General features: G+C 45.6%; 1 protein-coding gene across 1 annotated transcript in view; it reads right to left on the reverse strand.

The window, feature by feature from the left end:
• LOC140425561 (solute carrier family 22 member 23) overlaps positions 1–23304 on the reverse strand; it is a 123729-nt gene that overhangs the window by 64059 nt on the left and 36366 nt on the right. The window contains 1 exon segment of the mRNA XM_072509993.1: positions 5707–5875. Coding sequence (XP_072366094.1) covers positions 5707–5875 — 169 coding nt within the window.

A 23304-nucleotide genomic window follows, 5' to 3' on the forward strand; every position in this document is an offset into this window, starting at 1 on the left:
CAAACCTCCAATGCTTCATCCTGTTTGGAAGACTTAGCAAAGATTACGTATGCCCTAAGAGGAGCCACTGAACTTTTTCTATAGATGGCAACCACTTTTCTCTTTCTCTGAAGAATTAATTACTGTCGACCGTTAATTTTATTGTTTTCTTTTTTGTTTGTTTGTCTGTTTATTGGGGGTGGGGTGGGAGAGGTTGCATTACCATGCTGCATTGAACTTTGTTGACCTGTTCCTTTCCTCTTTTGGAAGATTAATGAAAAGAATTGATAAGAAAAGGAAGAATGCCGTTCCACTCCCCACAATGAAACCGTAGGTCTCTCCACTACCCTGGTATCACCCCATCTTCCCAAACCATGATGCCTGCCCTCGCACCTGCCTACCAAGCACCTACCTTAGTACTGGTGCGGTAGGCAGTGGCATGTCACTGGACCAGTAATCCAGAGATCCAGGGCAAGGCTCTGGAGACCCGGTTTGAATCCCACCACGACAAATGGTGGAATTCTTTTAAAATGTGGAATTAAATATCTAATTGCCGAATGTTGTAAGAACCCTTCTGGTTCGCTAAAGTCCTTTAGGGAAGAAGTCGGCCGTCATCACCCAGTCTGGCCTCCATGTGACTCTAGACCCAGAAAAAAAAAAAAAAAGGTGGTCAACTCAAATGCTATCGGATACAGCCTGGCAAACCACTTGGTTCAAGGGCAATTTGGTAGGCAATAAATGCTTGCCCAGTCAGCGATGCTCACATCCCATGAAAATCACCATGGATCACAAGAGTCAAAACCATTACAGTGCACATTCAACCCATTGGGTTCAGGTCAGCTATCTGGTAGTGAAATCCAGTCGGCCAGTCACATTCCCTCACTCTATGCCCCATAACCATCCAAGTTTATTTCCTTCGGGCAGCACGGTGGCTCAGTGGTTAGCACTGCTGTCTCACGGCACCGAGGTCCCAGGTTCGATCCCGGCTCTGGCTCACTGTCCATGTGGAGTTTGCACATTCTCCCAGTGTTTGCGTGGGTTTCGCCCCCATAACCCAAAGAGGTGCAGGGTAGGTGGATTAGCCACGATAAATTGCCCCTTAAATGGCAAAAATCAATTGGGTACTTTATTATTATTATTTTTTTTAAAAACACTCATTTCCTTCAAGCGCCCAATTTTCAAATCATTGTCTCTGCTTGCACCACCCTCGTTGAGTAACGAGTTTAGGGTCATTACCATTCACTGTGTAACAAAGTCCTTCTCCACATCTCCTGCATCTCTTGCCCGAAACCTTAATTCAGTGTCCCTCCTGTCATCAGTTAATCCTCCAACTACACGTCATCCCACTTCCACGGTCGATTTCAGTCGAGCTTGTGTGGAAGACCCACCTCCAACATTAGAAACATGGCCCAGGAGTTTAAAAAATCTCTCCGGGTGTTAACTGCTCCCAGGGTTTGAAGTTGCCACTCACCCCAGTCGACCTGCGCGAAGAGTTAAAAATCAGGGCCATACATTTCTCACTTACTCTTGGATCTGTGGAAAGTAAATGCACTGCAGGTGCACTCATCCCACTGCCCACCCGTTACCGGGGAGCCAACAGCTTCACTGACCTTTCTTTTTTGCACTCAATAGCTGCATTTATATCCGCGAGACTAAAGAATTCTGTGATTTGGCACTGCCTAAAGAAGAGTCATGCTGTCACGCCACAACAGCCTCTGTCCCCAGCCAACAAGGGCAGAAAAATGAAACGAAACAGGGTTTTCACTGCAACCAACACTGTTACTTTTGTTGCGGTCGAAGATCGTGGCTGGGATAATCAGGCTGCAATGTCGTAGCCTCATTTCCAAAGAGCATGCTTTCTGTGAGCGAGGTTTCCCAGAAATCGTGCTCATTGTGGACTGGATGTAATCAGCGGCCAACATTAACCATCTCAACTCTCGACAGGGTCAGTTGCGGGCCGCGATAAAATTCTCAACATGGCTGCCTTCAAAGAGAGGGGGAAAGAAACCGAAAGCCAGAAATAAAGGCAGTTAAGCAACAGGGTGTCAAACAGCGACACAGCCATAGAAATGCAAGTTCAATTGCTTTGCACCTACATGCACCTCATGGCAAGTTGATAGCTATGTGTCGGGGGCTTTGTTTGGTCCTGGCAGAAGTAGTAATTGTTAGAAAAGGATACTGCTGCTCTGGAAACATTAGCATGAAGAATCGCACAGGATGGACTGCAGGAGATTGTTAAATTTGAAAATGGTGAAATACATTGCCACAAATTTTCCGAATTTAGTTTGCCCGATTAAGTTTTATGTGGACAATTAGTTCAGCTGGCCCAGTCCAGGGAAAACAACTTTCTTCCTCATTGGCAAATAGCTGGTGTGATGGCTCTCACATCCTGATGCCATTGCAGGCCACAGGCTTTTTGTCAGCATCACTCAAAAGATCCAACATACAGACTTTAAGGCCCATACCAAGGCCAGATTTATATTTGTTGAGACCTGTTCAAACACCTATTCAAACCAAAAGCATCTAAAGAATCCTACGTTGGAGTCTCTTTACTGTGTTGACTTCTGAAGGGCTTGTTTTTGTGGCGATATACGCAACTTTTAAAAATTAAATAATATCACTCCTGCTCTTTAGGCAGTTTTACATGATGAGAAAAGTTTTACCATGGTGAGAAAAGTTTTACCATGGTGAGAAAAGTTTTACCATGGTGAGAAAAGTTTTACCATGGTGAGAAAAGTTTTACCATGGTGAGAAAAGTTTTACCATGGTGAGAAAAGTTTTACCATGATGAGAAAAGTTTTACCATGATGAGAAAAGTTTTACCATGATGAGAAAAGTTTTACCATGATGAGAAAAGTTTTACCATGATGAGAAAAGTTTTACCATGATGAGAAAAGTTTTACCATGATGAGAAAAGTTTTACCATGATGAGAAAAGTTTTACCATGATGAGAAAAGTTTTACCATGATGAGAAAAGTTTTACCATGATGAGAAAAGTTTTACCATGATGAGAAAAGTTTTACATGTTGAGAAAAGTTGCGGCAAAAGGAACAATTTTACAATTTCAGCAGGGGAAAGAATGTTAATCACAGAAAGACTGTGCCTGAAATGGGGCCACAACATTGTGGCCTGATAATCCGAGTTACGATCTGTGACCACAACAAAAAGAACTTGCATTTATGTGATGCCTTTAATGTGGTAAAATGCTGCAGGTGCATCACTGTAAAGTGACTGCCCTGGTCAGCATTTGACTGCAGGTCAGGTGACTTGCACCGGAGTACGATTGGGCTGATTGTGCCCCACAGAGGTTCCAGCACAGCTACAACACTGGCATCTACCCGGCAATGGGGAAAATTGTCCAGGTGTGTCCTGTACACAAGAAACAGGACAAATCCAACCCAGCCTTATTAGTCTACTCTCCATCATCAAAGTGATGGAAGGAGTCAGCAACAGTGCTATCACGCAGCACTTACTCGGCAATAACCTGCTCACAGATGCTCAATTTGGGTTCTGCCGGGATCACTCAGCTCCTGAACTCATTACAGCCTTGGTTCAAAGACGGACAAAAGAGCCGAATGCCAGAGTTAAGGTGTGAGTGACTGCCCTTGACATCAAGGCAGCATTTGACACGAGTATGGCATCAAGCAGCCCTAGCTAAACTGGAGCCAATGTGAATCAGGGGGGGAAACTCTCCGCTGGTTGGAGTCATACCCAGCACAAAGGAAGATGGTTGTGGTGGTTGGAGGTCAATCCTCTCAGCTCCAGGACATCACTACAGTTGTTCCTCAGGGTAGTGTCCTAGGCCCAACCATCTTCAGCTGCTTCATCAATGACCTCCCTTCCATCATAAGGTCAGAAATGGGGAGGTTTGCAGATGACTGCACAATGTTCAGCACCATTCACGACTCCTCAGATAATGAAGCAGTCCGTGTCCGAATGCAGCAAGACCTGGACAATATCCAGGCTTGGGCTGACAAGTGGCAAGTTACATTCGCGCCTCACAAGTGTCAGGCAATGACCATCTCCTACAAGAGAGGATCTAACCATCACCCCTTGACATTCAATGGCATTACCATCGCTGTATCCCCCACAATCAACATCCTGGGGGTTACCATTGATCTGAAACTGAATTGTACTAGCCATATTAATACTGTAGCTACCAGGGCAGGTCAACGGTTAGGAATCCTGTACGAGTAACTCACCTCATACAGCCTGTCCACCACCTAAAAGGCACAGTCAGGTGTGTAATGGAACACTCTCCACTTGCCTGGATGAGTCCAGCTCCAACAACCGTCCAGGACAAAGCGACCTGCTTAATTGCTCTCCCTTCCACAAACATTCAAACCCTCCACCACCGATGAACAGTGCCAGCCATGTATACCATCTACAAGATGACTGAAGGAACTCGCCAAGGTTCCTTAGGCAGCACCTTACCAAACCCACGGCGACTACCATGTAGAAGGAAAAGAGCAGCAGATACCTGGGAACCCCACCACCTGGAGGTTTCCCCCCCAACCCCGATTTGGAAACATATTGCCTTTCCTTCACTGTCTCTGGGTCAAAGCCCTGGAACTGCCTCCATAACAGCACTCTGGGAGTACCTACACCTTGGACTGCAGCTGTTCAAGAATGCAACTCACCATCACCTTCTGAAAGGCAATGAGGGATGGGCAATAAACGTTGGCCGACCCAGCGATGCCCACATCCAGTAAAAATGAAATTTTAAAAAGGAACACTATTAAACAAATTGGGTTGGAACTACATAAAGAGGTAGGTTTTAAGGAGTATTTTAAGAGGACGAAGAACAGAGAAACTTAGGGAGGGAATTTTAGAATTTGTTCAAAATGTCAATTGGTGCAGAAAATTAAAATTGACGGTGTTCAAGATAGCCAGAGTTGGAGCAGCACAGATTTTACGAAAGCTTGTGGGATTGGAGGAGACTGGAGGGGGCGCAGTGGGGTGAGGTCTTGGAGGTTTTTCAAAACAAGGGTGAGAATTGTAAAATTGAGGCCCTGCCTGACTGGAAGCCAATGAAAGTCAGTGAAAACAGGTGTGGCGGATGAACAGGGTGGTGGATGTTAGGATTCCAACAAAGTATTGGAGGAATTTACAATTATGAAGGCTAGTTGATGGTATTGCATTCCAGAAAACCAGTTGGTGAAGGATAGAACTGGGGCCAATCTCTTAAGAACCATTTATTTGCAGAGTTAAACATTACAAACTTGCACCTCCTAACCCAACCACTTTTTAAGTCTGTCTATTAATAGAGGAACAAGTGAACCCCCAGTTAATGCCGACTGCCTGTGTACGATTAATATATGGGACGGATGGCCAGGAGGCATTGGAAGGTGGATGAGAGTTTCAATAGCAGATGAGGCAGGAGTAGAGTTGGGCGATGTTACAAAGTGGAAATAGACGGTTTTGCAGATGGAACATACTTGTAGTAGGAGGGTCACCTCGATGTCAAATAGGACATCAAGTTTACAAACAATCCTGTTCAGACACAATTGCAGGGACGTCTCCAGTGCTGCATCAATATTTAAAGGAGCAATTCCACCCCCCATCCCGCAACCCCACGCTCTTTGGGCGAAAACCCTTCAGCAAATTTTAATTGAAGCGGCGATCGTTACAAATGCGGACGCTCCAAATCAGGCCAATTAAATGTAAATTAGTCAATCGGAAATTTAAAGTGTGCACATTTTTGTGAAAAGAAATTAGTATACTTACCACCAGTACGGGATCATAAAAATAAATGGACAAATGATGACAGCCTGCAAAACTTGCCAATCCCGAGAAAGGGCAGCCAGGCCCGGCATAAGCAGCTGACCTCCCATCGCGATGAAGTTTGCAACCATGGTTACCATGAATCTGTGCCGAGGCAGAGAAATCTCAATACCTGTGTGAGAGAAGGAAACGTGGATTAGCTGGGACAATTCACGTTTACATTGGGTGCAGTCAATCCAGAAGTGATCGCTTACCAAAAATCAAACCGTACAAATCTTGATCACAAATGATTTATGATCAATTAGTCGAATTCTAGCTTTAGTTACTTGGGATTTTATTAAATGGAAGTTTTTGTTGGCGCGTTGAGATGGGAATGTAGCTATTCCACCCATTTACAAGTAGAGTCGCTGGTTTGTAGCAACCCAGTAAATCAACTATTGTTGCTATTACATTAGATTCCGTGTTCAGATTGTTGAAGTCCACCTGTTTGGCAGTGAAAACCGCAAATCAGCAGGCTGACCCGATATCTCGACAGCATTAGCCCTCACTGACCACCTGGTTCCAAGGGAAATGGAAACTTCCATTTAGAAAACAGTCAGCCACGAGCACATTCTAGGAATATACACGGGGGTCACTTGCAGTTAATGACGCGCAGTGTTTTAACAGCAGATTAATGCTTCTTAAATAGATAAAAACTGGTCAAAATCAAACACTACCGTCGCCTTTAGGTAACAGTTGGATCATGAAATGAAAATCGCTTATTGTCACAAGTAGGCTTCAAATGAAGTTACTGTGAAAAGCCCCTAGTCGCCACATTCCAGCGCCTGTTCGGGAAGGCTGGTACGGGAATAGAACCGAGCCGCTGGCCTGTCATGGCCTGCTTTGAAAGCCAGCTATTTAGCCCAGTGTGCTAAATCAGCTTCACCATGTTCAACATCAGGTGGTGAAAGCAGAATTTTAAACGTTCCAGTGTACCTATGCCTACACGTTTGATAGTTGGATGAGAAATTGCGATAAATGATTAGATTTAGTGACCTGACATTGTAATAGATTTAAGATTCAAAGTCTGTTTAGATTCAGTTGTACTGGGTCCAACTCGATGCTGATTAAATATCACTTGGCATGTGACTGGCACATTTGATTTTAGAAGGCTTTTCATCACTTATGCCTGCAATGTATTCAATACTGTTTCAGCCTTAACTGCTGGAGTTCCTCCTTGGGTTTTCAGAGGTCTCCAGATTCCACATGCACCATTGATGTGGATTCAATGTGGGATGCAGCGAGAGCCCCACATTGCCTCAAGCACGGTTGGGGGTGGCCAGTAGCATTGGCCAGCGGTGAGCCGTATCCAGGGGCAGAAATCCCTCCTTCATGGACATGCCGTCTGAACAGTGGCAGCTGCCGCCATTACACCCACTGGAGGGGTTGCTGAGGATTGAGGGTCAGAAAAAGGGCAGAGATTGGGGTTTTGGGGGGGGGGGGGGGGGAAAAACACCCAGCATGCCCCACCCGGATGCCCAACAGGGTTTGCTTCTTGGGCTTCCAGCGGTGACTCCTCTGCCTACCGCTGACATTGCCACCAGAAGCAGGAGGACACTCCAGTAGCTATTAATTGCCCACTTAGGGGTTTCAATTAGCATCTGGGCAAGTAGGCTGCCCATAAGGCTTCCTGCCCCCGGCAGAGGTGGGAAGATGAAGGAGTCTCCATCCCACATCCTTCCACCCAATTAAATGCCCATCGTCACTTCCAGGAGTGTGGGGTGGTGGTGGGCATTAAATTTCACCCATCGTTAATCAGATTCCAGTGGAGAATTGATCTCTGAACGGATATAGCCAGCTGTGGAGAGCCCTTCTCTTCCTTCTCCTTCTCCTCCCTCTTCCAGCAGCTCACCTTGATCTGTGTGCTCGCTGTGCATTCCCAAGTTATGCTGAATTCCAAGGGGTAATGCCTAGTAATGCCCCATGTCTGGACACAACTGGCTTGTGGCAAAAGCCTTGAAATCAGGATTAAGCCCTTCAACCTCTCCCACATCACTCCTTGTAGCCTTTTGCAACTTGAAAGTAAAGTACAAAAAAACTTGCAGAATTATAGCAACAAGCGCAAGAAATCCACTGCATTCTAATTTGTTTTGTTGGGGCTGCAAGCCTCTGGCCATGAATTTTGGTATGCCAACACAGCATGCCATAAAACGTATTCTGGCTTACCTCAAGATAAGCATCAACAAAGAGGTGGAAATGATCGTTACCTCAATTCCCCTCAATGAGGTGCATTTTAAAAGTTGCCTCTGACAACTTTGTTCTAAAACAAAAGTAACGTTTCCTCAGTCACAGCATTATACTCAGTTTTCCTATGTTCTGACATGTAAATTCTGCTGTTAGCGCCACCAGTAAACAATCTGGAAAGTCTAATGTTATACCCAGCCTGTGTAATTTGTTTGATAAATGTTTATTTAATAATAGAAGCTATTTTCCAACTTCCACCTTCACCTCGCCTGCCAGAGCAGCATTTCAGACATTCAGGTGGCACACTATGCATGATAAGATAATTGCTCGAATTTTGCTCCCCACAGACAAGGTGGCCTATATAGGGAGGGAAAGTTGTAAAATCCCCTTCCAAATATAACAGAAGGGTGTCTGGCTGACATGCAGCATGGAAAGCAAATGCTCAAAAGAAAAAAACAAATAGGAGATAAAACCCAATCTGACAAAAAAAAAAAAAGCCCGGTTCAATGCTCTAGCTCCCATTTTCCACAACAAAGGCCCTCGATCCAACCTCAGCCCCCGATCCAAGCTCAAACAAGAACCACCTGGGCATTTCTCTACTGCAACCTCACCTACTCAAAGTTAACTGACGCTCCGTGGAATAAGAGTTCAATCTGAAAGGTTGAGCAGAATGAGGCAAGAGAGAATTCCCTCGGTAGGGACAGGAAACACAAAGTCAGGACTACATCTGGATCCCAAGGAGTGTAGGGGAGTGCGGGGAACCCCTTTACAAGGCAAACCATGGCAGCACCCACACTCAGGCTAGCAGGGAGGGCCTTCAGGCCTGCTTGGAGTTTTGCCCCCCCCCCCCCCCCCCCCACACTGCCACTGGGTGTCCCCTCCCCAAGCAATTAAACTGCAGCTCCCCCCTCTCCTCATTGGTTCTGGAAGCTGGGAGACAAATTGGAAAATTCCAGTCAGCCTCCTATAATCGCCATTAAACAGGGTCCATTCTTGGAGCCCAGTCTGCTACCCTTGGATGTGGGAGCAGGTGGCCCTGCCAATCCCAAAACGTTCCTTCACCAAAATGGCTGGCGTTGGGAAACCAGCTCGTCGGCACCAGCGGTTCTAGTCTGCCTCTTTCAGCGATCTCCATTGGGTCAAAAGTTCAGCCGCTGGTTATTCTTCCTGGCCTCCTGGCCTGTGTGGGACACAAATTGGACTATTGTACCCAAGGCCTTTAAGACACTGGCACAATTTAGCCAGCACAGCAGGACTCCACAATGTCACACTCATTCCGTGGCATTGACAATCACCTGAAATTGAAACTTGCTTGGTAAGACACACTGGTGTGCACGGGACCATGTCTGCAGTCACAGCTAGCAGTACACAAACTGGAAAAGTCAGACAACAGTCACAAGGTAAAGTGCTACCATAGATGTCAAATCATCCTGCAGTATTTTTCTCTGCTTTCCACGCAGATCTTCAGCTTGTCCTTCAGTATGGTCTGTTGCTGGTCTTAACCTGCAGCTTGCTTGCAACCAACCTCTTATAATATTACTTGCTGTCCATCAATTGTAAACTGGTTCAGCTGATGATGGTGCCTTTCCAGGTAGATTCCTTTATATCCTCAAACTAATTGAGGAATCTTTACTCACAAGTACACTTTAAACAATGTAATTCAATAGCAAACATCATCCAGGGTTGATTCATGTAGGCTTCCCTTGCAGTTAGTACATTGGTGGCACTGCAGTCGAGCCCAATGTATACGAACCGTTACTATTTGAGTGGGGAGCAGGGTTGCCAACCCTCCAGGATTGACTGGATACTCTCCGGAATTAAAGATCAATTTCCGGCATTTGCTGTGTGCAACCCTGGGGAAAAATCAATCGGGACATTGTCATCTCCGTTATACCTGCTAAAGAGAAGTGTTCAAAAATATTGGAACCAGCGACAAAAAGACCATTTCGCTGGCAGTCGAGCACCATCCAATTGGGTGACCAGGTTTTTTGTTTTCCCGATTGGCCAAGGAAGGCAGCATGTCACAAGATGGATGCGGAGGCTGATTAATGGCAAGAACTTGGGGCAAGTCGTGTGATGAAACCTCCAGGAATACATTTAAATCGCAGTTGGCAACCGGAGTGAGGAGAGCGCAACAGAAAGCAGAAATCCTGACTGGCTTTTCCTTTCCCACGTCTGGGAAAAGAAGATTCACTTGTATCTGCCCTACATCCAGGATTTACTAACTCCGCCTGGACCACAGGATCATAGCCAGCAACTTCCAGGTCCAAATTTAAAAAAAAAAAAAATGTTTTTAAGTATCTGTTCACAGGAAGAGAGGGCCAATGGAAGGGCTGGAATTTATTACCCATACCCAATTGGTGGTGAGCCACCTTCTTGAAGGCAAGTGGGTGGCTTGCAGGGCCATTTCAGAGGGTAGTTGAGTCAACCACATTGCTGTGGATCTGGAATCACCCATAGGCATTTCCTCCCCTAAAGCACATTAATGAACCAGGTGGGTGTTTGCAACAGTTGGGCACTTGTGGCTTTTAATTCCAGATTTACTTAATATAAAAGTTCCCCAGTTTGTACATGGTGAGATTTCAACTCGCGTCTCCAGGTCATTTAATCCAGGCCTCAATTACTAGCCCAAAATTGTAACTATTGAGCCACGCTACCACATCGTTAAATAGCTCACTTGAGATGGTGCATTTTGCTAGTTTAACCATTAGTGGAGGACTTGCGGTTCTGCAACCCATTCTAACAATAGCCAAGCGACACACGTCTTCCAAACTCAGCAGAAAACACACTGATCAGATTAAGCAGAATTGACTCCTTAGCTTGTTGTTGACTCACTTGTGTGCACATGGCAAATTCACGGGAATTGCTGACGCATTACTCAAAATAAACAGGCAGGTGGGGAAGTGTAGACCACATCTAATAATAATAATAATAATCTGTATTAGTGTCACAAGTAGGCTTACACTGCAATAAAGTTACTGTGAAAAGTCCCTAGTCGCCACATTCCGGTGCCTGTTCGGGTACACAGAAGGAGAATTCAGAATGCCCAATTCACCTAACAAACACGTCTTTCGGGACTTGTGGGAGAAAACCAGAGCAGCCGGAGGAAACCCAGGCCGATTTGGGGAGCACTTACAGACTCCGCACAGACAGTTGAGCCAAGCCGGGACTTGAACCTGGGACCCTGGCGCTGTGAAGCAACAGTGTTACCCACTGTGCTACCGTGCTGCACCATACTGGACAGTGGGCTGAGGCCTGTGCTAACCCGAGATGAGTGGGAGCATTAAGCCATTTATAAACGGATCTTTAATGCAATTCTCCCAAGTTTTCCACACTTCCCTCATATAGATCCATCACTAAAACAGGTAAACAGTATTTTCTAAACGAGTCTGTTGTGTTATGCTGCTTGGTGTAGCATAAGCTGCTTCCTTGATGTATGCTTTGACAAAGGAAGCTCCAGACTATGAAATGAGTTCAAATTGTTTATTGAACTATTAACACAGTTCTTAAATGAGTTCGACTCTCTGCTAATCTAGCTGTAGTAACTCAGTCTATCTTTACCAGCCTGCTCTAAGCCACGTGCTGGGGGTGATGCTGATCAACCCTGATGTACTCTCCAGATGTCTGTCTGTGGAAAGAGAGGTAGAACATGTGTGCCCTGTCCTTTTATATGGGTTGTGAAGTGCCCCCTTGTGGTAATGCCACCTCTGGGTGTCCTGATTACCCATTGGTTGCATTCTGTTGTAATGACCCATTGGCTGTATGTCTGCATGTCATGACATCTCTGGTGCTCCCTCTAGTGGTTACTTAGTTGTAGTGTATTTACATAACCTCTGGTGCATATACAGCGATGCATATCACCACAGCGTCCACGGAGGTGATAGCCAGTTTCACAGCCCGTGCCACAGCCAGGGCCCCCAAGAAGTAAGGTAATAAAATGATAATCTCTCGTGTACAAACTCATTTGTTTAAGTCACATGGTATGGTGGAATCGGCTGAGCGCACATTCTATGGGATTTTAATAGACTAGGCGTTCAGGGCTTTTTATTCAAAAAAAGTAGTCAGATAAAAGGAGACAATCCATCGTCCACTCAGGGTAGAATTTTCCCACTGCCGCTTTTAATAGAGCAAGCCAAGTGAATCATCACTTTGTCAGTGCTGCCAGGCACCTCGCGCTGTCTCAGGATAAAGATAAATTAGTTTGCTGGTCCCCTGAGGAAACCACCCCCAGACCAATGACACAATTGCCTCCGACAGCGACACACAAACACAGAATTCACAAGCGATTCACTGGATAGGCATTGCCAGGTCTCAGATTTTGCTGCCAAAACAAGCCACACAAGGAGTATTTTACATGTTAACCACTTGTAGTGGCAAGCTGAGCGAGGAGTGTTCCTTATTGTTGCAACACACCGTTCCCTCCTCTCCAACATTTCAGTGAGGTGTAATCAGATGTCGCTTGATAATTCTCTGGATGCCAAATACAGATGCCTTAAATGGTCGATAGCAAGATTTCACTAATTAAAGATCATTGCCTTGGGGGAGATTAGAAAACACCCGTATATGCCAGCACAAAAAATAGACAAACATAATTTATATATAGCTGCATTTAAAAGTGGATTTTAAAACGCAATGATTAATTTAATATTTCAGTAATATTCTGTAACTGCAAACCACGACAATTTCAGTAAGATGCATGCATTGATCATTTGAACCTTGATTTGAATCCGTCCCTCGCTCCAATACGTTCATTCCCCGACTCCCAAACACAGCTTTATGAACACACTTAACGAAATTTAAATAAAGCAAATTAAGGCATAACTATAAGGTTCAGGGTCGGAGATATAGGAGGGATGCCCGAGGTAGGTTCTTTACTCAGAGTGGTTAGGGTGTGGAATGGACTGCCTGCTGTGATAGTGGAGTCGGACACTTTAGGAACTTTCAAGCGGTTATTGGATAGGCACATGGAGCACACCAGAATGACAGGGAGTGGGATAGTTTGATCTTGGTTTCGGACAATGCTCGGCACAACATCGAAGGCCGAAGGGCCTGTTCTGTGCTGTACTATGTAAATAAAGCAAATTTAAACTAGAGAATCGCTGTGATTAAGCCCTTGGTCAAAAAATATAATGTTCTGATGGGTTTCATGGCATACGCAACAAATTAGCTTGAAAATGGAATAATACTTGGGGGAGTTGGGCGCAGGAAAGACACGGGAAAGAGGGGGAAGGCTATAAAAGCTCTTTCAGTATAACATGTCTACTCTCTTTAATGACTTCTCAAATCATTCAAGCTGATTAAGTGCTAACAGACTCGTAATTATCTTTGTGCAGCTGTGCGGAGATCCACCCATTTGGTGATAGACTTGGAATTGAGCCAGTTGAGAAAATCCTTCAGAAAACTAACTATTACATTCTCCAGTGACCAGCAAATCATGGCCACAAATTGCTGCTCAGGGAGGGGATGTAATGCTCGTCCATCCAGGCGACACCATGGTCCAGTTCCAACACATTCCCTTCCAAGTTAAATATGAAGGAGCAAAAGGCGTGCCAGCCCAGTTTAGTTTTTCTCTCCAGGTGATTTTGATGGTAATATCACCCCTTCCTAGATAAGGCCCTACAGTTCTGAGATTTCAAAAAACAATTTAATGTTTGAATGATGAGGATTTTTGCCTTCCTTCTCTCTGAATGAAGGTCCTTTCCAATTTTCACTGGTTGTTTTAACTTTTAAACATTATTCCTTGGTTTGTCACCGACTAGCTTGAACCAGAGTTGCCATGTTCAAGGGTCACGTTTAGTTGGTTAGCTCTCCGACTCCACAAGCAGTCGAGGTTCCCTTTGTTCGGACATTGCAGATTTATGGAACAATGCATCAGAAATATTTTTAATGATCTGGGTGTGTGTAAACAAGGTCCCCACACAACAGGCAAAATTAAACGCAAGATATTTAGAACGGGGGAAACTTAAAAAAAAAAAAATTTAGAGTACCCAATTAATTTTTTCCAATTGAGAAGGGGCAATTTAGCGTGACCAATCCACCTAGCCTGCACATCTTTGGGTTGTGGGGGCGAAACCCACACAAACACGGGGAGAATGTGCAAACTCCACACGGACAGTGACTCAGAGCTGGGATCGAACCTGGGACCTCGGCGCCGTGAGACTGCAGTGCTACCAGTAGGGGAAACTGGTTTATGATGAGAGTAGAGATACTGCGGTATTCACTTCTAGGCTTAGTGGCTGAGTCAGAATGCGCAAAAGTAGATTGGATAGGCAGACGAAGGAAAAGGGAGTGTAGAGTTATGCAATACGGGTGAGTAAATGAGATTAGAACTATTTGCTCGAGGTGGGTAAATACAAACACACACCGAATGGCCTCTTTTTATATTGCAAATTCTGTGATGCTCTACGGCAAGCACTTTTGGAATATTTGAAAGACACTAACAAATGCCAGTTTTCTTTTACAAACCCAATTATCAGTGAAAAATGATTTGACACAGCCCGACGACATTCATTCACCTCAAGCAGCACCAAAATGAGAGAGGGTTTTAACTTTCATGTTATCAATTTTGAATAAGTTTTAAAAAGAGAGAAAGCAAGTTTATTTTAAATTTCAATGCATTTATAACCCCGTCGAGTCCTGTTAGAATTTTATAGGTTGAGATTTCTCACCTCCCTTCACCAACCCCCCCCCCCACCCCCATTCTTCTCAACTACAGTGATAATGAGACCAAAACTGCACACAATACTCCAGGTGTGGCCTCACCAAAACCCAGTATACTCTTGTACTTGATTCCTCTCGCAATGAAGGCCAGCGAACCACTTGCCTTCTTTACCGCCTGCTGTACCTGCATGCTTACCTCCAGCGACGGGTGTACAAGGACACCCAGGTCTCGTTGCACATTCCCCTCTCCTAATTTATGGCCAATAGTCTGCCTTCCCGTTTTTGCTACCAAAATTGATAACCTCCGATTTATCCAAATTAACCTGCATCTGCCATTCATTTGCCCACTCACTCAACTTGTCCAAATCTGCATCCTCCTCAAATATCACCAGACTCCTGAATGACCCGCTTATGGATGGATCGGATCTCTTCACACATCTTCTCCCCAGAGTAGAACTGCCCTCCTGTATGCTTCACCCTATAGAACTGCCCTCCTGTATGCTTCACCCTATGCTTGTGACTATGTACTTTCATGTATGTCCGATGTTTTTCTTCATGTATAGGATCATCTGTTTGGATTGTACGCAGAACAATTCTTTTCACTGTACCTCAGTACACGCGCCAATAAAACAAATCCAGATCCCTCCAACCTAACTTTGTCTCATCTGCAAATCTGGAGATATTACATTTAGTCCCTCAGATTATCAGGCCCTGGGGATTTATCAGCCTTCAATCACATCAATTTCCGCAACACCATTTCTCTACCAATATTGATCTCCTTTAGTTCTTCCCTCTCACTAAACTCTTACATTCCCCAACATTTCTGGTATCTTATTTGTGGCCTCATTTATTTGTGAAGACAGAACCAAAGAACGGGCAGCACGGTAGCATTGTGGATAGCATAATTGCTTCACAGCTCCAGGGTTCCAGGTTCGATTCCGGCTTGGGTCACTGTCTGTATGGAGCCTACACATCCTCCCAGTGTCTGCGTGGGTTTCCTCCGGGTGCTCCGGTTTCCTCCACAGTCCAAAGATATGCAGGTAAGGTAGATTGTCCATGCTAAATTGCCCCTTAGTATCCAAAATTGCCCTTAGTGTTGGGTGGGGTTACTGGGCTATGGGGATAGGGTGCAGGTGTGGACCTTGGGTAGGGTGCTCCTCTTCCAAGAGCTGGTGCAGACCCGATGGGCCGAATGGCCTCCTTCTGCACTGTAAAATCTATAAAATCTATGATATATATCTAGTTGGTCATACATTTCTTAGTCCCTCATTGTAAATTCCGTTTGACTGTAAGGGACCTACATTAAGTCTTCACCAATCTTTTTCTCTTTACATGCCTATGGAAACTTTTTACGAACAGTTTTTATGTTCCCTGCAAGCTTTTATTTTCCCCATCTTAATCAATCCCTTAGTGTTTCCTTTGCTAAATTCTAAACTGCTCCCAATCCTCAGACCTGTTTTTTTCCTTGGCCAAATTGAATTTTCTCACCCTCCTCCTTTTAACCCTCAATGTTATCTTTCTATTCATAGAATTCCTATAGTGCAGGAGGAGGCCATTCAGCCTGTCGAGTCTGCACCTAACCTCCGATAAAGCACTCTGCCCATGTCCACTCACCCATGCACCCCACCCCATCACCTAACCTGTACATCCCTGGACACTAAGGGATGGATGGATTTGTTTGTCACGTGTACCGAGGTACAGTGAAAAGTATTTTTCTGTGAGCAGCTCAACAGATCATTAAGTACATGGGAAGAAGGGAATGAAAGAAAATACATAATAGGGCAACACAAGGTACACAATGTAACTAGATAACACCGGCATCGGGTGAAGCATACAGGGTGTAGTGTTAATGAGGTCAGTCCATAAGAGGGTCATTTAGGAGTCTGGTAACAGCGGGGAAGAAGCTGTTTTTGAGTCTGTTCGTGCGTGTTCAGACTTCTGTATCTCCTACCCGATGGAAGAAGTTGGAAGAGTGAGTAAGCCAGGTGGGAGGGGTCTTTGATTTTGCAGCCCGCTTTCCCCAGGCAGCAGGAGGTGCAGATGGAGTCAATGGATGGGAGGCAGGTTTGTGTGATGGACCGGGCGGTGTTCACGACTCTCTGAAGTTTCTTGCGGTCCTGGGCCGAGCAGTTGTGATGCAGCCAGATAGGATGCTTTCTATGGTGCATCTTAAAAGTTGGTACGGGTTGATGTGGACCTGCCGAATTTCCTTAGTTTCCTGAGGAAGTATAGGTGCTGTTGTGCTTTCTTGGCGGTAGTGTCGACATGGGTGGACCAGGACAGATTTTTGGAGATGTGCACCCCTAGGAATTTGAAACTGCTAACCATCTCCACCTCGGCCCCGTTGATGCTGACAGGGGTGTGTACAGTACTTTGCTTCCTGAAGTCAATGACCAGCTCTTTAGTTTTGCTGGCATTGAGAGAGAGATTGTTGTCGCTGCAACACTCCACTAGGTTCTCTATCTCCCTCCTGTATTCTGACTCGTCATTATTCGAGATCCGGCCCACTATGGTCGTATTGTCAGCAAACTTGTAGATGGAGTTGGAACCAAATTTTACCACGCAGTCGTGTGAGTACAGGGAGTATAGTAGGGGGCTAAGTATGCAGCCTTGCGGGGCCCCGGTATTGAGGACTATTGTGGAGGAGGTGTTGTTGTTCATTCTTACTGATTGTGGTCTGTTGGTCAGAAAATCGAGGATCCAGTTGCAGAGTGGGGAGCCAAGTCCTAGGTTTTGGACCTTAGATATGAGCTTGGCTGGGATTATAGTGTTGAAGGCGGAGCTGCTGGGGCACTCTACGGCAGATTGTTGGTTACCTGCTCGAACCGAGCATAGAATGCATGGAGTTCATCGGGGAGGGGTGCGCTGCTGCCAGAGATACTGCTCGGCTTCGCTTTGGAGTTCATTTGGTTTAGTCCTTGCCACAACCACCGAGAGTCTGTCTGTGACTCTAGCTTGGTTTGATCTTCTCTCTTGGCATCAATTTATCAGGGGTAATTTATCACGGCCAATCCACATAAACTGCACATCTTTGGACTGTGGGAGGAAACCGGAGCACCCGGAGGAAACCCATGCAGACACGGATAGAATGTGCAAACCCTACACAGGCAATTGAACCGGGTCCCTGGCGCTGTGAGGCAGCAGTGCTAATAACTGTGCCATTCGTACATACCCATCTAGTTATTCCATGCATGCATTTATAATAGTCATCTCCACCACTCCCTTGTGTAGAATGTTCCACATTCCAAACACTCCCTGGCTAGAGAGGTTTCTCCAGAATTCCCCATCAGATTTATTAGCAACCATCTTCTGGTCTTTTATGATCTATTTCTGGTCTTGCCCACAAGCCGTTTTTAAGATTATTTAGTCAAGAAATTGCAGGCTTCATCGAAAAGCATAAAAACCGAAACCCAGGCGTCACTGGCAGCATCCTCCAAAACGGAATACAGACAGAGCTTCTCCTGGAGGAAAAGACATTGCTTTAAAGAATGTTTTTTTGAGTATGTAAGGGACAGGGAAAGTCTTTCCCAGAAACCCTGCCAGTAACATTGGCAAATCGAGCAAGAAGCTGCAATACATCTATTAGACTATGAACACTTGCAGTTAATAAATTGCTGCACTAACTCAGTAAAATCCATCTCACTTGAAAACTCGGAAGAATTTGGACAAGAACATTTTGCTAAATGCATATTAAAGTCTCCGTATTCAATCGCGCAAGTTGGAATCAGAGAGTGCTGCAAATCACGGGAGTATATAACTAATTATTGGTGTGAGTCATGTGCAGAAGGCAAGTCGTGAACAATCATGTGTCAGCGTGACCTCAATGGGCTGAATGGCCCCCTGTCTCTCTGTGATGACCAGCCCTTGACATCAGCGAGACGTGCGAATCGCGCCTCGCTGCCTCGACCCTGCACGCGATTCTCCCACCCCCCGCAAACCAGCGGCGCGCGGCAATTCTCCGGCCCAGATGGGCCGAGCGGCCGCTACCACACGACCGGTTCCCGCCGGTGCCGTCCACCCCTGGTCACCGGCGGCGGGAACTCTCCGATGGGGTCTGGCGCGTGATCAGGGTCCACCGATCGCGGGCCGGCCTCTCCCCCCCGGGCCTACCTCCTTCCGCGCGCAGCCCCAGAACACCGGCCCCATGTTGGTGAGGAGCCGGCGTGCGTAAGACATTCCCCGCGCATGCGCAGGATTGGGCTTCCCCAACTGCGCATGCACGGGTTGGCGCGGAACATATTTGGTGCCACGCAAGGACAGTGGAGCGGCGTGAACCGCTCCAGCACCGTGCTGGCCGCCTGTGCCAGAATAGTTTGTGCCTGGACCCTGTTCGCGCCGTCGTGAAATGCGACGGCGTTCACGACTGCGCGAACACTTGGCCTCCATATCGGAGAATCGCCCCCTGGGTGTGTCTGTGTTTTTTTGGTTTCATTTTTTCAGTGTTGGAGCTGAAGCCAGACAAAGCAGGTGTACTGTTGATCTCTCTGCCATGAAAGTACTACCTCTTGATCATTTGGTGAATTCTGAATTATAACTGTTTTCAGTAGTGAATGTAAACCGGATGTGCTTCTGTTAAAAAGGTGTTTCTTCTGTCTTCTGGATGTTGTTTGGGAAGTTATTAAGGATTACTTAGTGTTGTATTCTTTGGGGGTCGTATTTGAATTAAGTGTTGCTACGATGTTCACTATATGTTTTAGAAAGGTTAATTTGAGTTCATAGAATAAACATTGTTTTGCTTTAAAAAACATTTCCATTTCTGCTGTACCACACCTGTTGAGTGGGCCGTGTGCTCCCCAAACCACAATCTATTAAAAGTTGTGGGTCAGGTGAACTCCATGATCCACTTTGGGGTTCTTTAAACCCTGGCCAATAACAAATGGAAGCCCGCCCTTTCAGAGGGCAGGAAATCAAGTGGGGCACAAGCTGATCGCAGGTCAGAAGCAGCACTTAAAGAGAAGGGCTAAAAATATTGACGATGTGGGTGCAGTTACTCAAGCAGCTTAATTCAGTGCCAAAATGGATTTAACAAGCACGTTGAGCTCGTGAATATCCATTTACCGAATCAGGCAGCAGAAGGCATTCTGACGGTTCACAACAGTTTTATTATGATACTAAATCAGCACACCGATTTCGACTCTTACTCTCCTGGATCCTCCCCCTGCCCAAAAGCAACTCCCCAACTGGCGAAAACCCCAGCTCTTAAACAACCCCAGCTCTTAAACACAAGCTTCAATGATCATCACATGCTCTCAATTCACAAGGCCTGGTTTATGCCTAAAGGGACCCGTATTTCTAACATTGTCAGAGTGGAAGGGAGGGATTAAAGCCCCCCCCCCCCCCCACTACAATCATCGAGAAGTAACGTGTGAGTCTAGCTTCCAGCTGTTCTCCACAGGAGCTATAGATTCTTTAAGGTTGAGCTGGGAGTGGCCTTCTCCATAATTCATTCACCATTTGTGGAAGGGTTGAGGTAGCACCAACAGACATAGGAGACATAGAAGTCTGTGCGTGGAGCTGACTGCATCCATTAATTCCTATTTACATACTTTGGCCCCAAGCCATTTCAGACAGATTCAATGTCTATCAAAATGAAGGTCTGGTTCCAAGTTGGAAGGGGCAGTACTCCAGCGGCAAGGTGCCTGCGTTGCCTCCTCTTGTTGCAACCTTTGTCCAATTACCACCCAGTTTAAATGGGGAGGTGGAGACATGGCCCCGAGTTGTGGTCATGCCCCACATTACCTTTACTCACCAAAGAGACACCCTCTGGCAAGTCAATTAACCAGTCTGGTAACATTCTTTGTGGTAGCTCGGTAGGATACATGTATCTATCCACTCATGCCAATTTCAATGGAACATCTACAATATTATAACTGTGATTGTGCATTATATTGAAAACCCTTTATTGACATCGGTTATTGCAATCGTGTTCCCATTTGAAATGTGTTCATTTCAAACACGACACTTGACATTTACACTCCAATTTAGGTTGCTCAGGTGACTCCACAAGGGGATGCAACACTCTGCTCAAGCAAGCGTAAAGTACATTATTAGTTTGGGATGCAAATCCCTTCAGTAGTCTTGAAATACAATCATCTGAGCCTAGCCCAGGTCACAGAATAACACCACTTTGGGGATTCTACTGCAGTTAACGACTGGTTAAAGCTAACTAATGCATAATGAGAATGCCGGAAATTTATTTTACTTGCCCAAGGATCTGATGAGAGTGATGCTATTGGGCTTATTTAAAATTGAACTATCGCAACAATATACAAAGTAAAAGCTGAATGTGTACTGAAAAAAAAGGGACGAATCATCAAGCACCTTTAAAAGCAAAAATCACACAGCTGTCCTGGTGTCTCAATGGGCGAGGCACTGTCAATATTATATTGATCAAGAAAATTCTAGTTTGACTCTAGACCGGTGGCAAATTTTCTGAGCACAGGCAAACTGATAATAAAAAGGTACACACTCACTATCACACTCACTATCACACTCACAGGAACACAAAACGGGAGCCTAGTGGTGATTTTCCAATCAGCTGCTCTGCGGAAACCATGCTGTGAAAGCCGCCCATTCAATTGCTGATCTTTTACTCCCCAAAATTCTCGAGTGTTTTATCACTGCCCAGATCCATGCTCATCATTTACCTTGAATCTGCCCCTATAGGCCTCGGCCTAAGCCACGGAACTGAAACAGCACTAACCGAATGACATCCTTTTGCAACGGTGACCATTGTGGATTATGGCTCAACGTACCTCTCCAAAGTCTTTGACGTGGTGGATTACACCACCCTCCTCCAATGTCTCTCTTTCATCGCCCAGCTCAGCATTAGGGCTCCCCATTTGGTTCCACTCCTGCCTACCCAAATGCAGCCAAAGCGTTTCCAACAGTGGCTTCTCCTCCATCTCATTCTAATACCCCCAAGGATATTAGCTATATCCACCTCCCCCATCTATATGCTACCTCTCCGCACCCATCCAAAGACACAGGTAATGCTTCACGTGAACATTGGTTATGCTCCGGTCTCGCTCCCCATCATCTCTCTCCATGCTGTCACTGTTTGTGCATCCAACATTCTCTTCTGTCCAGTTAAATATTAGGAACCCTGAAGCCATTGGCTCGGACTCTCATCACAAACATCTCCGTTCCCTCCACAGCCACAGTCTCAGGTGAGTTCACAATTTCAGTGTCCTGTGACCTTGAATTAAACTTCCATATCATAGAATCCCAATAGTGTAGAAAGAGGCCATTCGGCCCATCAAGTCTCGACCGGCCCCCTGAAAGAGCACCCTACCTAGTCCCACAAGCCCGCCCTAACCCCGGAACCCCACCTAACCTACACATCTTTTAATAATAATAATCTTTATTAGTGTCACAAGTAGGCTTACATTAACACTGCATTGAAGTTACTGAGAAAAGCTCCTAGTCGCTACATTCCGGCACCTGCTCGGTACACAGAGGGAGAATTCAGAATGTCCAAATTACCCAACAGCATGTCTTTTGGGACTTGTGGGAGGAAACCGGAGTACCCGGAGGAAATCAAAGGATAATTTAGTGTGGCCAATCCACCCAACTTGCCCATCTTTGGACTGTGGGAGTAAACTGAACACCTGGAGGAAACCCACACAGATAGGGTGAGAATGTACCTGGAGGAAACCCACACAGAGCATCCTCCCCCATCACAAAGACTGCTGTCTATTTATATCTCCATAACACTGCCTGCCTCAACCCATCTGCTGGCCAATCCTCATCCATGATTTGGTCACCTTTACACTCGTCTGTTCTGATGGCCTTCGATCCCCCATGTTCCATAACATTCAGCTTGTCTAAAACTTATACTCTCCTGTGTCAGGTCACACGCAACCATGCTTTGGCACCCCAGTGCTTAGGTGTAAAATTCCCGTGGTCTAAAAGTCTTCCCTCAGTGTGAGAGGGTATTTATCTTACCAATGGCAGTGGAGTCCACTGTCACCTGAGCCCCAAGCTCCAGAATTCACTGCTCAACACTCCTTAGCTCTTTCTCTTCCTTTGATATGCCCGAGAGAAATGGGACAGAAGGGATCAGAAACTTAAACTAAAATAGGGTGGCACGGTGGCGGTGGTTAGCACTGCTGCCTCACTGTGCTGAGGACCGGGGTTTGATCCCAGCTCCGGGTCACTGTCTGTGTGGAGTTTGCACATTCTCCCTGTGTTTGCGTGGGTTTCCCCCCCACAACCCAAAGATGTGCAGGGTAGGTGGATTTTGGAAAAGAGAGAATTGGGTACTTTAAAAAAAGAAATTTAAAATAAATATAGATTTATCATTTGTATTACCATTGCAGCTCACCACTTCCTCAAGGGCAACTCGAAATGCACAACAAACGCTGGCCTGGCCAGCCATGCCCACATCCCATTAATGAATAAGTAAAAAAAAAAATTAGGAATACACCTCTTTGCCTTTCTCGGAAATTGTGTTACAAGTTGACCATCTCGGAAATTGTGTTACAAGTTGACCATCTCGGAAATTGACTTACAAGTTGACCATCTCGGAAATTGTGTTACAAGTTGACCATCTCGGAAATTGTCTTACAAGTTGACCATCTCGGAAATTGTGTTACAAGTTAACCATCTCGGAAATTGTGTTACAAGTTGACCATCTCGGAAATTGACTTACAAGTTGACCATCTCGGAAATTGTCTTACAAGTTGACCATCTCGGAAATTGTCTTACAAGTTGACC

This window comes from Scyliorhinus torazame, chromosome 6 (genome assembly GCF_047496885.1).
Source record: "Scyliorhinus torazame isolate Kashiwa2021f chromosome 6, sScyTor2.1, whole genome shotgun sequence".
NCBI lineage: Eukaryota > Metazoa > Chordata > Chondrichthyes > Carcharhiniformes > Scyliorhinidae > Scyliorhinus > Scyliorhinus torazame.